Source organism: Centruroides sculpturatus, unplaced genomic scaffold, assembly GCF_000671375.1.
Source record: "Centruroides sculpturatus isolate CEXI.00-Female unplaced genomic scaffold, Cexi_2.0 scaffold815, whole genome shotgun sequence".
Lineage (NCBI taxonomy): Eukaryota > Metazoa > Arthropoda > Arachnida > Scorpiones > Buthidae > Centruroides > Centruroides sculpturatus.
In genome coordinates, this window is record NW_019385019.1 from 81,674 (window position 1) to 99,447 (window position 17,774).

The 17,774-nt window shown below is 30.7% G+C and overlaps 1 protein-coding gene across 1 annotated transcript in view; it reads left to right on the forward strand.

The window, feature by feature from the left end:
* Positions 1-17,774, forward strand: part of LOC111633511 (receptor-type tyrosine-protein phosphatase kappa-like) — a 70,467-nt gene that overhangs the window by 4,351 nt on the left and 48,342 nt on the right. The window contains exons 2-3 of the mRNA XM_023378094.1: positions 5,674-5,740; positions 17,552-17,618. Of these exons, the coding sequence (XP_023233862.1) occupies positions 5,674-5,740; positions 17,552-17,618 (134 nt within the window). The remainder of the gene's footprint in view (positions 1-5,673; positions 5,741-17,551; positions 17,619-17,774) is intronic.

A 17,774-nucleotide genomic window follows, 5' to 3' on the forward strand; every position in this document is an offset into this window, starting at 1 on the left:
GAGCCGTTCACAGCCCGGCACACGCATTTGTAAAATCTAAGTGACTCATACAACATGGAATTCATATAAAACGGAATAATCAACAGTGTTATAGGGGGGTCGACTGTAGTAATTAATTTCTTTTTATTTATTTATTTCATATTTGCAGACTAAAAATTTACAGGTCACAAGGTTTCAATTAACTACTATGGCCCGCGGAAAAAACGTAAAATTTATTCTGGCACATGTTATAAAAAAGGTTGCCCACCCTTGATCTAGGTTAAGGCTTTTATGTCCAACAAATGGCGCTACGAGTACGACGCCCTAAGTTTGTTTTTCTGCGAGGCATTACGCTTTTCTGTGAAAATGAACTAAAGTGGATCATCATCTATCTATTTATATAAATGAAAATGTAATGTTCGTTTGTTCCTACCGATTCCTTTGAAATTTTGACACAACGCTGCATTCGAATGCGCACGTGTTTTTATATCATATACGTGTCGAAATTTCCCGCACTGGGGGGGAAATGGACAGGATTAAGGCTTACAGTAAAGAACTCTGCTTCTATTTATACTATTTAAGATGCGGTTTTTTGCGTTTTTGATTGCGTTTTAATAGGGCACGTCAACAGAATGTACACTAAGAAGGAATTTTTCGATATTCCCCCACGGAGAGAGGGACAGAATTAAGGCTTACCGTGAAGAACTTGACTTCTATTATATTATTTTAGATGCGGGTTTTTGCGTTTTTGATTGCGTTTTAATAGGGTACGTCAAGAGAATGTACACTAAGAAGAAATTTTTCGTAAAATTTCCCCTACACAGGGGAAGCGTTATGCATTTATAATAGATACATTTTGAGCCACAACAACGCGTGGCGGGGTCTGCTAGTTATATATTTTTTCTTTCAAAACCAACGTTTTGTTTTCGTTTTACGTTTCTTTATTTTTTAGATATTTATTGCTATAGAAAAATTCGCCCACAAGCTCCATTAATCATGTTCCTTTTTACGTCAAACAAAACTGGATCTTCTTTGGCATTTCGAAATTGCAGAAATTATGCTGTCAACATGAGTCAAATGAGCGTTTTCTTTTTGCCTAACCAACATATGTGCTTGTGGTAGCCCTCTTTTTTTGCCATTCAATTGAATACACTATAGAACATTACTGTTTCACTATAGAATATTTTGTTATCACATCAGTTAATTTGACGAGATTAGGTTGAACCCTTCTGCTTTCAAATCAAAGCGATCAATGAGAGATTGTCCAATGAAAAGCTCCCCATTAATGTCAGGCCACGATGGATTACATGTGAAGGTTTTTAAAAACGTCGAGTCGGCCATAATTCCTTATATATGTCACTGAATCTCGAGCGTAAAGTGTTACACTGTGAAAACTATATAAATATTTGATTTTTACATCTAAGAACTCGGGTATTTTAATTTCTGAATAGTACTTTCTTAATTCTAATAATGTTCCAAGATATATCATTGTCGCAGTGATTAAGTGAATATAATATTTGTTTAGCTAATTTATGTTATTTTTTGTATGAATTTAATTTAGTTTATTATTTTTAAAAATTTTTTACCAACACATAGAGGCTGCAAGTCAGATGTAGGCAGAATTTAATAAATAAATAAAACTAAATGAATATTTTTGGGTAATGTATTAGTGGCTTAGTGTCTATTCTAGGGTCTAACTAATACTCATACACAAACGTTGATTTAAATCGATTAAAAAATAAAGATTTGTATAAATATAAATTAATTCTTGTTCGTTGAATGATATATTATTCGTTCTGATATAATCTATATATATATAGATTATATCAGAACGGCCAATAGAACAGAAAGGTCAATAACAGAAAAGTCCTCGCCTAGTTTTGAGGATAGAGATGAGTTTTATAAAAAAAAAATTGTAAATGCAAATAAAAATAATCTTCATTAACTCCGACTCCTACTCGAGATATGACACTTGATCTCATCTATATCTCCATACCTACTGACCTTTCTTTCTTCGTCTGACATTATGGGCCTTGGAGGCCCTTACCGCAGTCACAATCCTTCTCCATCTCGTTAGGTCTATAGCCTGCCTCTGCCAATCTTCGATTCTGAGGTCTTGAAGATTTTCGGTGACCCCATCTATTTACCTTTTTCTGGGACGGCCTCTTGGCCTTTTCCCTTTCCCCTCATAACGGAGTCCTGGTGAAGCTGTTGCTATTATAGGAAGCCTTACAACATGGCCTAGCCACTGTAATCTTCTGGCCCTAATCACCTGTGTGATCATGGGCTTGTCATTGGTTCTTTGCAGTTTCTGGTTTGTTCTTCTACTTCATAGGCCTATTGGTCTCCATTGACCATGATACCATTATCATCATATTCTTCCACAGGTCCAAAGAATTTCATTAATATTTTGTTTTAAATCTCTGTAGTCGCAGTTCCTCCTGCTTTATCATTGGCTATGTTTCACATTCATACAGAATTGCAGATCTAATCAGCGACTCATATGCAGTTAGTTTCGTCCTTTTACTAAGGAGTCTGCCTTTTAGTATGTTTGGAGCCCGAAGTAGATTTTGTTTTTGTTTAGCAAACGAGTCCTTATCTTTTTCTTGATGTCATTGTTTCTGTTTACCTATTGACCTTTGGTGCCATTAAATTTTAATAGTTAATGTCTCAAAACACAAACCTCTCTAAAATGTTTCGGGAATTTTCGATAAAAGACAGAAGAGTTATTAAGCTTCAAATTGTATGAACAAAGCCTGCTTCCATGCATACACAAACAATTATGTATATGAAAGAAACCTCAATTTTTTTTTGCATTTTTTGATGTTTTAAGTTCCGAGTCATAAATGTAAAAATCTTGGGAGATCATTTTGACCGAACAGCATGCTTTTCCTCTGTCATATAGGGTACCGCTCTTCTCATTTTGCTGAATTGAGGCAGTCACGTCATCCAACGAGCTGGCCTTGTTGGTCATAGGCTGGATAGGTGGAGTTTCCACTGTTTTTTCTTTATGTGTGTAATATCTAAAATAGGGGCCAGTATCCCATAGAGACTTCCTGGGAGGCATCACTCTTGGCAGACCGTTTACGTTTTGCGTTACCATATTCCATCAATTTAATAGAAACCATACCCATCGTGAGTTTTGCCAGGACGGGCGGTTAGAGAAAGGAGCCAACATAGTCAGAAAAAAATATTCAAATATTTTGTCTGAATTAATTCATTCTCATTATTAGAATTTTATAAATCTGACTTTCTGTTAGGCACTAATTGATTTTTCAATTTTAAAATCCATACAACTTAATCACGAATGAAAAATCGAGTCTAAATATCATCCTTGGTATGTAGCAATAAAAAATGCAGTTTCCAACTACATTTTTTATTATTAAAAGATAAATTGCACTATTGCGTCTAGATTAAATAATCTTCATAACTGTAATATAAACTTTCTTTAGAGCAGTGGTTCTCAACCATTTTTGTTAATGTACCCATTTACTCATTAGTTGTTTCTCAAGTACCCCTTATATTTTTGTATGTAAATTTTATAATTACTGTGTTAGATGTATACAGCCCTTATAACTGAGCACCATAAAAAAACTCTAACTATAACTAAAAGTGAATTACTTATTTTATGTAAATAATAATAAATTTAATTAGGTACATACATTTATTTATTATTATTTGATAAGTATATTATATAAAATCACAGAAGTCATTTCAATACCTGCATAAATTACATTTCCTGAAAATAAATAATTATAATTAACAATATAGAAAATTTAAATTATTCTACAATAATTTCTAACAAAATTTAATGGGATATTTTTTGCGATAAATCTTCAGCAATTTTTTCAAAATTTGGTTCCCACATTGTTAAATAGAGATTATAATTGTGTACTGACCTTGAAAGTAATGGCTGCGAATTTATAACATGCATAACAATACATGAATCTTTCAATTTTTGTAACAAATGTAACGTCTAAATTTGCTAAATATCAAGTAATGCGCACATGCATTGATACACATTGCATGGTGGGGGTACAATCCAGGCCTCGTTATTCTATTCTAAAATTAATGCTTGGTTAAACTGTAATTTTACTAGACTACAGGTTCACTCGACACTAACGGCACAAATAGACAGGCAAGTCAAGTGGATAAACAAGTTGTTTAGATTGTTAAAAGGGAAATCGGTATTCACACTGGGATATTTTAAAGCAAGTTTTTGTCATTTCTTGTTTCTTGTGTTAATAATTTACAACAAATTGATTAACATACACCATTTTATAATGAAAGTTAGATGTACTCCTTCGATTTATGCTCATACCCCTAGGGGTACATATACCCCCAGTTGAGAACCACTGCTTTAGAGTATATAATTTTTCATTCGAAATTGTATATGGATGAGCGAAACAGAATTTCTTTCTGGATCATTTGCTATTTGAGTGTATGAAAATAAATAGTTTGCCTACTAATTATAATGTATTAAAATAATTAACTTTTTAACAAATCAGTATTTTTTTTTAAACTGTTAAAATAGGAACAATAGTAACATATTTATTTTATTACAGTAGAGCCTCGATTATCCGACCCCCGATTAACCGTCACCTCGGTTAACCGACCGTCCTAGTCGGCAAATTTCAATTGTCCGCTAGTGATGTGGCGTTACAATATTTGGCTATGTCTTGGCTACTGTAATATTATTTTTACGTGTTTTAGCTGGCAACACTGGATGGACCATGAAAGGAAGCCAGAGGCTTAATTTTCTAATTTTTAACGATACAATAACGACGATTATTATTTTAAAAAATTTTGTTACGCTTAACATCGATGAAAATTCAACGCGAAGTAGGTTAATAGCGATATACTAATATACTAATTACATGGGATATAATAATATACTACACTAATAATGGATTTTTTCATACTTTTCGGTTATCCGACTTTTCAATTATCCGACCAACCCTAGTCCCCAATTGGGTCGGATAATAGAGGCTCTACTGTATGTAATCAAGCCCCTGCAACAGGACTAACTTTAATGATAATAAAATTTGTTAATCGATAAATCCCGAAATGTATTTTAATCCATTGTGATCGAGATATAAATGAAATTACGTTGCTTCAATTCCACTAAGAGTCGTAATTTTTCTACGAATGGCGAATTTTTTTGAGCGAATTTTCTACAGCAATATATATCTAATGGGCAAATTTTTCTATATTACCACTAGTAATTATGGGCGATAATCACTAATAATCATTATTAGAGTATTATACATAGAAAAAGTAAGTTTTCTATATTATAGTATAATATATAAAACTTGTTTGTATGTTTTCTATATATTCTCTATTATTGAAGATACATACTATATATTGTAATCGATTATTGATTTAAAAAAGTTATTTACACCAATAATAATTTATGAGTAATAATATATTTTTAAAATTAAGTTTATTAAGCTTAACAACAGTGTTTTTATGAAAGATCGATTACATTATGGGCAGTTCGGATTAATAAAAGTACTAGTTTTTAAACTATAAAGTAATAATATAAAAGTGAAATCGTGCTGTCATTTTATTAGTAATGTGAACGAAATTATTTAATGTAATTTCGTAAATAACAAGCATACAATAATCTATACAATATTTAAGTTATAAACTTGATTTAAACCTTTTATAACTTTACACTATTTTTTTTTCTAGAAATGATTATTCGAGACATCCATTGTTTCAAAAAATTCAGAGATTATGATTGTACGGAAGGATGCAGGTAAGATAAAATCATATAATTACGTAATAGTACAAATTACGAATATTGTATAAATACTTGTAAAAAGAACTTGTCGATTTTCAGTTCTAAAATATCAATAAACTATAAAAATACAAATTTATAAAGAAGTCGACTAATGGGAACTTCCACAAAATAAAAACAAACGAACGATCAATTATTTATTGTGACATCGTCACAATGCCGTGCTGCAATTTATTATCATATTTTTAATTAATTTAATTTAAAATATATATGCTCTCCATCTGAAATTAGTACCGTAGTGTCTTGCCCCTGTACATCATACTTCTCCGTTAGCAATAGAGTCGTGCCGGACATCTAATAACTGCCTTCACGGAAACGTTTTAAATTGAAATAACGTGACTTCCGTTTTGCTTAGAAGTTCCTGTATCGTCAATTGGGCTTTCTGTCCCTATGGTTTTCATATGTGATCTCGGATTTTATTTATCTAACTCCGTTCTCAAAATTAAGAACAGTGGGAATTTATATGTCTACAATTTTTTCAAATTGCAGCACAATATAACAAGAAAACGTCTGTTGCGATTTGTTACTTCGTCAATTATAGAACTATTTCGTCGTCACGAATTTGTTTTTGTAGTTTATTGAAATTTTACAAGTAATTACATTCTAACGACTTTATAATTATAATTTACAGTGGAAAATTTATCTAATAATTACATATTTATTTTTAACGATTGTGGAAAGTCTTTTAAACGATTGTGGAAAGTTTTCAATGATTTTATAATCTTTGTAAATAGTTTATTTTTATTCTTTAATGGTTTTTCTCCGAAATTCAAGTTTAATTTCATTTCATTTAAAACTTCTTTTAGTCTTCAGATTAATTGTTTTCTTGACTTAAGGAAGTTTTTATTTTCTAGATCGCACTTTTTAGTATAACGAAAATTTCGGATAATTTGCTATTTATAAAATTAAACTTTAAAATAAAAGGGATAACACATACGAAATTGGAATAAAGAATTTTCAATCGCTGTTTATACACATTTATATTTGGTATATCCAAATATATTCAAAATTAAAGACAATATCAATTTAGGATAGTAACTTAAAATTATTTCAGTTTTTAAACATAATCATTATATGTAGTTATGAGACATTCGAAGTATCGCCTCTTGGTTTTGATGACCAAAAATATTTTATCACGAAACAGGCTAGTATCATGAAAACTAAAGCAAAAACAAACAAACAATTTCACAATTTCACAACTTCACATATTTTTACATTATTATGTCAATTAAGTAAACTGCAAATTATATAACATAAGCATATATAAAAACTTTTTTTAAAACCAAGTTATTAGTTTTAAAATAATTGAGCATATCATTCTAATGATATTTTGTTATTTTATGTATAATGCCAATGATTAAGGCCCAGATAGGCTAATTATGCTGTTAAAAATCGAAAATACGAGCTTAAAATATTCCCTAGAACCGTGAAAATATTCTCCAAAAAATTGATAAGCTGAAATGTGTTTTGATTAATTTTTTCCCTCATATTGGTTTAGTTACAAAATCAATTACATAAAATATAATTTTCTCTGGTTGCAATGCGTACCAAAATATTGCTTTAATAGCTCAGTTTGCTCTGTTTCTGCACAATAGTACAGCATCGCGGAAAAAGAAACTTTTTTCCACGTCACAAGAAGTAACAGGAGCAAAAAGAAATGAAGCTACTTCCGTAGGTGAAAGAGAAATAGCCAAGTCTCCTTTTTCATTTCTTAAGATTTTGGCAAGCCCCATATCTTTCCAACCTTTATTTTTATTTAGAGCAAATTCAATTTTTCGTGTATCTTTTTAGCTACTGCTCCTTGAATTCCGCCATGTCTCTTTTACGCTTTCAATTAAACTGACAGCAGTACAGAATGACATCCTTTCTTCCATTGTTATAACATTTTCAAGAAAATAAAAATTTGCTCGATGAAAGCTAATTCGTGTTTAATAGCTCTTTCTCTAAAACATCTCTGGGCATCTACGCTCACTGCATAACGCTTGAAATAATTCTCTTTATGAGTTCGTAGTTATCAGCATAATATTATAACAGACACGCATTTATCCATGTACCCAATCTGGTTATTACAAGTTCGGGAGGCAACGAGATACGAGCAGTTGTTGTACCAACTTTTATCATGTTGAATGCGCCTTCACAAAAACTTTTTTTCACGCTCGAGATTATTAATTTCACATTTAATTACTAATGTTTGGAAAACTCGCATAATTTTTCACAGACACGATTTAATGCGTGATCTATGCATATAATGTGAAGCATTTTCCGATAAGAAAAACACTCAACACCTCTCTCGCTTTTATCATATAAGGTGCTGTATCGTACAAAAAGTATTGAATCCCCGCTGACAATAAGATATGCATTGGGTCATTAACTATTTTGTCAATGATCGAGTGATCAGTTTGCTGGACAAATGCTGTTTGAATTAGAAACGTTTTTTCATCTGTCGCCACCTTAGTATTAAATGCTAAATCTAGCGCTCCAACAATGACGTTTACTACACATTTTCCAATAAAATCTGGTTTCGTGGTCATCTAAGCAAACGTCTTACCTTTGAGCTGTCTTGAACAGACTCAATATTCTGGTAAGTAATCCTTTCTTAAAATCGATTAATCAGGTATTTGTTCCCACAGTATTTCTCTAGGAATGCTTTAAATTCTTTGTTCTTTAGTTTATGAGAGGGGACACTAGCACTAATCATATCGGCACATAAATCTCTTAGAAATGAAGACTTTGATGGTCCCGGTTAATTGTTGTCGGCATTTCAAATTATTTGCTTACCTTTCGGTGTTACGCAGCCGGGTGAGAAGCTGTACAAATGTACTGAGTAACGTGTGAGTTTCTCGCACGTAATGGCCTCATTATAGGATCGACATAGAGGAACCTCATTATTTGTGGAAAATATATTAATCCGAACTCTCCACATTTGCCTTACATTTAGATCCTAAGCTTGCGTTTGGTTTAACCGCAATATAAACTCAAGAAATCTGTCTAAAATGTGAAACAAAAAACAAACTTTACTAGTATATAGCATAGTACATACTATTGTAACAGTAACAATAAATATGTACTAATTTCAATTTCAATGCACATTGTAAGTACAGTAGAAACAGCGAACTGATTGAGGAGTTCTCGTTTCGAATTTAAATTTAAGGTCATCCACAAACTATTTTTTAAAAAATATTTTCTGTATTTTTGATCCAGTTTATTTCAGAATGATGTTACTATGGAGAAAATGTGAGAAATGTCTTATAACTTTTCAAATATACTTTTATATGCTTTAATAACTCCTTAATTAAGGGGTTTTATATCATCCAATATTTGTTTTTTATGCATGTTACGAGGAATATCGTTCAAAGAAAAAATTATGATTTTACATAAAAATCCAATTTCTTAATGATATAGTATAACGATGTTCTAATGGTCTGTTGTAATTTTGTTAAAATTCCTTTCATTTAACTACTAATAAGTATCTCGGCATTATATTTGCTATATGACGAATTGAGAAAAAATAGCTGACAACGTAATTGCTGTCCTTTGTCGCATTCGTTATCTATTTTCCTCTCAAATAATGGTAGCAAAGTATATAAAATTAGTAATATGAAAGATTAGTCGNACTATTTTATTCATATTTTAATTTATTTAATTTAAAACATATGCTCTCGATTTAGTAGTGTCTTCCTCCTGCACGTTACACATCTGATAACAACTGAGTCATCTGATATCAACTGACTCCATACTAGAGAAAGTTTTTGAATTAAAATCACGTGACTTCCGTTACAGATATCTATATACGAACTTCCGTTCCGGTAGTTCGTATATAGATACTGGACTTTCTGCCTCGAAACTTTCCATATATGGTCTCGATTTTCATCTCAATAACTTCGTTAATGAGATTAACGAAGGACAGACAAACAAACGCCAGTGGAAATTTAGAGGTTTCAATTTGAAAATTGAAGCCGAAAGAACAATTATTTATTGTGACATCGTCACAATGCCGTGCTGCAATTTATTATCATATTTTTAATTTATTTAATTTAAAATGTATATGCTCTCCATCTGAAATTAGTACCGTAGTGTCTTGCCCCTGTAGCTCATACTTCTCCGTTAGCAATAGAGTCGTGCCGGACAACTATTAACTGCTTTCAGGGGAAACGATTTAAACTGAAATAACGTGATTTCCGTTTTGCTTAGAAGTTCCTGTATCGTCAATCGGGCCTCCTGTCCCTATGGTTTTCATATGTGATCTCGGATTTTATCTACCTAACTCCGTTCTCGAAATTAAGGACAATGGGAATTTATACGTCTACAATTTTTTTCAAATTGCAGCCCAATAAAACAAGGAAACGTCTGTTGCGAGTTGTTACTTCGTCAATTATAGAACTATTTCGTCATCATGAATTTGTTTTTGTAGTTTATTGAAATAATTACATATTAACGACTTTATAATTGTAATTTATAGTGAAGAATTTATCTAATAATTACATATTTATTTTTAACGATTGTGGAAAATCTAGTGTTTTTTTCAGTGATTTTATAATCTTTGTGAACAGTTTATTTTTATTCTTTAATGGTTTTTCTCCGAAATTCAAGTTTAATTTCATTTCATTTAAAACTTCATTTAGTCTTCAGATTAATTGTTTTCTTGAGTTAAGGAAAGTTTTTATTTTCGACATCGCACTTTTTAGTATAATGAAAAATACGGATAATTTCCTATTTACAAAATTAAACTTTAAAATAAAAGGAAATTGGAATAAAATAAATTTTAATCGCTGTTTATACACATTATATATATATTATACAATATATATAATATACAAATATATTCAAAATTAAAGACAATATCAATTTAGGATCGTAACTTAAAATTATTTCAGTTTTTAAACATAACTATTATATGAAGTTATGAGACATTCGAAGTATCGCCTCTCGGTTTCGATGACCAAAAATATTTTATCACGAAACAGGCTACTATCATGAAAACTAAAGCAAAAACAAACAAACAATTTCACAATTTCACAACTTCACATATTTTTACATTATTATGTCAATTAAGTAAACTGCAAATTATATAACATAAGCATATATAAAAACTTTTTTTAAAACCAAGTTATTAGTTTTAAAATAATTGAGCATATCGTTCTAATGATATGCTCAATTAACATTTTCAAAAAATTAAAAATTTGCTCGATGAAAGCTAATTCGTGTTTAATAACCCAGAGTTCTATAAAACAACTCTGAGCATCTACGCTCCCTGTATAACGCTTGAAATAATTCTGTTTATGCCTTCGTAGTTATCAGCATAATAACAGACACATATTTATCCGTGTACCCAATCTGGTTATTACAGTTTCGGGAGGCAACGAGATACGGGCAATTGCCGTACAAACTTCTGTCACGTTGAATGCGCCTTCACAAAAACTTTTGTCACGTTGAATGCGCCTTCACAAAAACTTTTGTCACGTTGAATGCGCCTTCACAAAAACTTTTTTCACGCTCGAGATTATTAATTTCACATTTAATTATTAATGTTTGGAAAACTCACGTAATTTTTCACAGACACGATTTAATGCGTGATCTATGCATGTAATGAAGCATTTTCCGATAAGAAAAACACTCAACACCTCTCTCGCTTTTATCATATAAGGTGTTGTATCGTACAAAAAGTATTGAATCTACGCTGACAATAAGATATGCATTGGGTCATTAACTGTTTTGTCAATGTTCGAGTGATCAGTTTGCTGGACAAATGCTGTTTGAATTAGAAACGTTTTTTCATCTGTCGCCACTATAGTATTAAATGCTAAATCTAGCGCTTCAACAATGACGTTTACTACACATTTTCCAATAAAATCTGGTTTCGTGGACATCTAAGCAAACGTCTTACCTTTGAGCTGTCTTGAACAGACTCAATACTCTGGTAAATAATCCTTTCTTAAAATCGATTAATCAGGTATTTGTTCCCACAGTATTTCTCACCACAGTATTTCTCTAAGAATGCTTTAAATTCTTTGTTATTTAGTTTATGAGAGGGGACACGAGCACTGATCATATCGGCACATAAATCTCTTAGAAATGAAGACTTTGATGGTCCCGGTTAATAGTTGTCGGCATTTCAAATTATTTGCTTATCTTTTAGTGTTACGCAGCCGGGTGAGAAGCTGTACAAATGTGCTGAGTAACGTGTGAGTTTCTCGCACGTAATGGCATCATTATGGGATCGACATAGAGGAACGTCATTATTTGTGGGAAATATATTAATCCGAACTCTCCACATTTGCCTTACATTTAGCTACTAAGCTTACTTTTGGTTTAACCATAATATAAACTCAAGAAATCTGTCTAAAATGTGAAACAAAAAACAAACTTTACTAGTATATTAACAGCAACTATAAATATGTACTAATAATAATGCAAATTGTAAGTACAGTAGAAACAGCGAACTGATTGAGGAGTTCTCGTTTCGAATTTAAATTTAAGGTCATCCACAAACTATTATTTAAAAATATTTTCTGTATTTTTGATCCAGTTTATTTCAAAATGATGTTACTATGGAGAAAATGTGAGAAATGTCTTATAACTTTTCAAATATACTTTTATATGCTTTAATAACGCATTAATTAAGGGGTTTTATATCATTCAAAATTTGCTTTTTATGCATGTTACGAGGAATATCGTTCAAAGAAAAAATTATGATTTTACATAAAAATCCGGTTTCTTAATGATATAGTATAACGATGTTCTAATGGTCTGTTGTAATTTTGTTAAAATTCCTTTCATTTAACTACTAATAAGTATCTCGGCATTATATTTGCTATATGACGAATTCAGAAAAAATAGCTGACAACGAAATTGCTGTCCTTTGTCGCATTCGTTATCTATTTTCCTCTCAAATAATGGTAGCAAAGTATATAAAATTAGTAATACGAAAGATTACTCGGGAAAAATGAGGTTAATGTAACTGTTTTAAAAATATTACCCCCACATCATCGTCGTGTAAAATGTGTTGGAAAGTCGAGAAATGCGAAAGTTGGGAGCTTTTTTGTATGTATGGATGTTAACGTATGCCACTTTGAAGCGTAAATAACTCGTGTGACTTATGTCGAAAATTTCTGAAATTTCTTAGGGAAGTTTATATATTAAGAGGAAATATTTGTAGAAATTATCCGAAAAATCGGGCTATGGGTTCGGTACATCAACTTGGAGCATCACACCTTTAATATCTCCCAAACCAAAGGTAGTATTTTCCTAAAAGTTTTCAGAAACATCGCCGTTTAATATAGAAACCTGTCTACAAAATTTCAGATATTTTCGACAAAAGGCACAAGAGTTATGAAGCTTAAGCGAATCATACGAATTTCCAATACCACTGAAACACTTTACAGAAACTATAAAATTTACGTTAGTTTCAAATCACTCGTTTTTTTCGCATTTGAGCGAAAGATAAATGCTAATTTTTGTATTGTGTTTTATTTTTATTTTTATTTTTTCAGTTCTTTGTTACATTTTTTTCATTCACATAAATTGTTTTGCTGTTAAAACTTATCCGAAATCATTTGCTTTGTGATATTATAAATTTTTTTACTTCGGATTGTGTATTAACTTATATTAAAATAATAGGTTTGATAATTATTGAATTTATACATAAATTCAATTCTGTTAAAACATATATAAAATTATAAATTGTTTTTCAGTGGATTTTGTCCAAATAACTGCTTAAACAATAGTGGAGAAGTATATGGAACTGTTTTCTATCACAAAGTAAGTATATTAGGTTTAACGGTATGGAATATTTTTTAAAACAAATAAAATATTCTCACATCTCCAACACTATTAACTGTTACTTCCATTAATTTTGTAATGGAAGTAACAGTTAAGAAAATTTAAGAAAATTTTGTAGAGAAATATTACGATACCTCATAACGCTTTTTCCTTAAGTGTTCCTAGAGACTACAGTGCGTAAGAGATTATTCGTAACGTATGATCAATTGAGCATCGAGCTCGACAACTCCGAGGCACGCTGGACTTAATGAATGGTTTTCCTAAACGAACTCATCGATGACGTCACTACATGTAAACCAGTTAACCAGACCGGCTATTGATGAGTTTCCATCGGTCACTTCGGGAGAACTCTCAATGCCGATTTTATTGCAATGATAGCTTCTGCTACTTTTTAAAGCGCAGATTTTCGCTGCGGTTACTATTCCAGGGCGTTAATTAATTTAATTTGCGTATACGACATATCCATTTGGTGTCCATTATTGAAATGGTTCGATATTTAATAGAAATTATACTTGTAATACAACTGGTATTTTACAACTGTTACTATTTATTTACCAGTAATAAAATAATGCTGATAATTTAAAAATACACTTAATTAACTATATATTGTACATCTTATATATTTCACTTTTCATTAAAATTCGTTAGTTAAATAAATACATACGACACGTTGGTTTATTAATTTTACATAGTTTCTTGAAGTTTTCGGAAATCTCCGGATAGTACTTGCAGAAACTATTTGATGTCGGCTGTTATTCGAATAAAACCAGTATCAATAGTCAACCTTTTTCAGTGTGATGTCACACGATGGCAGAAAAAGAGCTAGCGGTTCGAAACAGCGCAGTTCGTCAATTGTAGTCTTATACTCTAATACAGTAATTCCAATAAATTTAGCAACAAATATGTATTCGGTATGTTCTTTAGAACTTAGCAAAAAGTTGCTATTGAGAACAAATGATACAGGAACACTCCTCTTGATGAAAAAAATAGATTTTTATTTTGTATAATTTACAATGGATAAGCATTTCGGGCTATGTGCCCCTCTTCAGTCCTTATTTTATTATGTATATCGGTAAAACTATATAAGAAATTACAGAATTAACGCTCAAAAAGTTTTCAAAAATAATTATAATGACAACTGAAATTACTAATTATTAAAACCGTTGGTTAGAACAAGTAAAAATAAAACTGGAATAAATTTAAAAATAAATAAATAAAATATAATAAAATGTTAGAAATAATAACAGGTATACCTGTAAAATTAAAAATATTTTGGTTAAAACGAATAAAAAGTTGACTAATATAGTAGAAAAACATTAAAACTTTAAAACCAATGAAAACTGGTTAAAAAGAAGAAATGTAAGAGATCATCGAAAGATTGTCGCCCAGCATCAGGATTGTCTGTTTACTTGAGAATGAACATTTTCTCTTTTGTTTACATACAAGTAAACAGAAGAAGAGATGTGTAATGTCGGTCGTCCTTTCGCCGAATGTTTTAGTTGTTGGAGGGGGGAAGATAGCTATAGAGACGCGGACAGAAACCCGATACAAGATTTTATTTTATTACGAGTTTTTTTATAAACTGCATAAATAAACGTTTTGGATGTTGTTTGACGACTTGTGGCTCAATAACGTTACTTCATTTGCACTCGTGCTACAAGAATAAAATTAATTTTATCCTGAGTTTATTCATTATATATTGGTAATATATTCTACTATTCGAAAATTAACGAAATAAGTTGTAATTTATGAAATATTATTTCATATAATTGTTTTATTTCAGAATTCTTACATCTGCAAATCAGCAGTACACGATCTTCGCATTTCAACGTGGAATTATTCTTCTGCTCAACAAATCAGATTCAAAGAAGTAAACGGAAATAGAGTAGAATTTAAACCAACATTCAGACAAAGGATTCAAAGCAAAATGTTCGTATAAATTCAATTTTTTTAGTTAAATTTTTAAATGCTTTATTAAGCAGTTTATTTTTTAAGTAAGAAATTTACCTAAGGGAAATGAATTATTTTTTGTTTGGTTAGTTTTTGTTAACCTCTCTTCAGTCATCTTTTTACAGATATTGTTCGATTATTTAACACACATTGTTATTAAAATTGGGCCATTAAACTGCATATATTGAAAAACCTGTATATGGATAAAAGTACAATTGACAAGATTTAAAAAGTTAAATAAACAAATAAACCGATATAGAATTGAGTTTAAANTGGTAAATAATCCTTTCTTAAAATCGATTAATCAGGTATTTGTTCCCACAGTATTTCTCACCACAGTATTTCTCTAAGAATGCTTTAAATTCTTTGTTATTTAGTTTATGAGAGGGGACACTAGCACTGATCATATCGGCACATAAATCTCTTAGAAATGAAGACTTTGATGGTCCCGGTTAATAGTTGTCGGCATTTCAAATTATTTGCTTATCTTTTAGTGTTACGCAGCCGGGTGAGAAGCTGTACAAATGTGCTGAGTAACGTGTGAGTTTCTCGCACGTAATGGCATCATTATGGGATCGACATAGAGGAACGTCATTATTTGTGGGAAATATATTAATCCGAACTCTCCACATTTGCCTTACATTTAGCTACTAAGCTTACTTTTGGTTTAACCATAATATAAACTCAAGAAATCTGTCTAAAATGTGAAACAAAAAACAAACTTTACTAGTATATTAACAGCAACTATAAATATGTACTAATAATAATGCAAATTGTAAGTACAGTAGAAACAGCGAACTGATTGAGGAGTTCTCGTTTCGAATTTAAATTTAAGGTCATCCACAAACTATTATTTAAAAATATTTTCTGTATTTTTGATCCAGTTTATTTCAAAATGATGTTACTATGGAGAAAATGTGAGAAATGTCTTATAACTTTTCAAATATACTTTTATATGCTTTAATAACGCATTAATTAAGGGGTTTTATATCATTCAAAATTTGCTTTTTATGCATGTTACGAGGAATATCTTTCAAGAAAAAATTATGATTTTACATAAAAATCCGGTTTCTTAATGATATAGTATAACGATGTTCTAATGGTCTGTTGTAATTTTGTTAAAATTCCTTTCATTTAACTACTCCTAAGTACCTTGGCATTATATTCGCTATATGACGAATTGAGAAAAAATAGCTGACAACGTAATTGCTGTCCTTTGTCGCATTCGTTATCTATTTTCCTCTCAAATAATGGTAGCAAAGTATATAAAATTAGTAATATGAAAGATTAGTCGGAAAAAATAAGGTTAATGTAACTCTTTTAAAAATATTACCCCCACCTCATCGTCGTGTAAAGATGTTTTGGAAACATCGAGAAATGCAAAAGTTGGGAGCTTTTTAATGTATGGATGTTAACGTGTGCTACTTTGAAGCGTAATAGCTCGTGTGCCTTATGTCTAAAATTTCTAAAATTTCTTAGGAAGGTTTGTATATTAAGAGGAAATATTTGTAGAAATTTTCCGAAAAATCGGACTATCGGTTCGGTAGGTTAACTTGGAGCATCACACCTTTAATATCTCCCAAACCAAAGGTAGTATTTTCCTAAAAGTTTTCGGAAATATCGCCGTTTAACATAGAAACCTGTCTACAAAATTTCAGATATTTTCGACAAAAGGCACAAGAGTTATGAAGCTTAAGCGAATCATACGAATTTCCAATACCGCTGAAACACTTTACAGAAACTATATAAAATTTACGTTAGTTTCAAATCACTCGTACTTTTTTCGCATTTGAGCGAAAGATAAATGCTAATATTTGTATTGTGTTCTATTTTTTTCAGTTCTTTCTTACATTTTTGTCATTCACATAAATTGTTTTGTTGTTAAAACTTATCCGAAGTCATTTGCTTTGTGATATTATAAATTTTTTTACTTCGGATTGTGTATTAACTTATATTAAAATAATAGGGATGATAATTTTTGAATTTATACATAAATTCAATTCTGTTAAAACATATATAAAATTTTAAATTGTTTTTCAGAGGATTTTGTCCAAATAACTGCTTACACAAAAGTGGAGAAGTATATGGAACTGTTTTCTATCACAAAGTAAGTATATTAGGTTTAACGGTATGGATTATTTTTTAAAACAAATAAAACATTCTCGCATCTCCAACACTATTAACAGTTACTTCCATTACAATGGAAGTAACTGTTAAAAAAATTTAAGAAGTTTAAGAAAATTTTGTAGAGAAATATTACGAT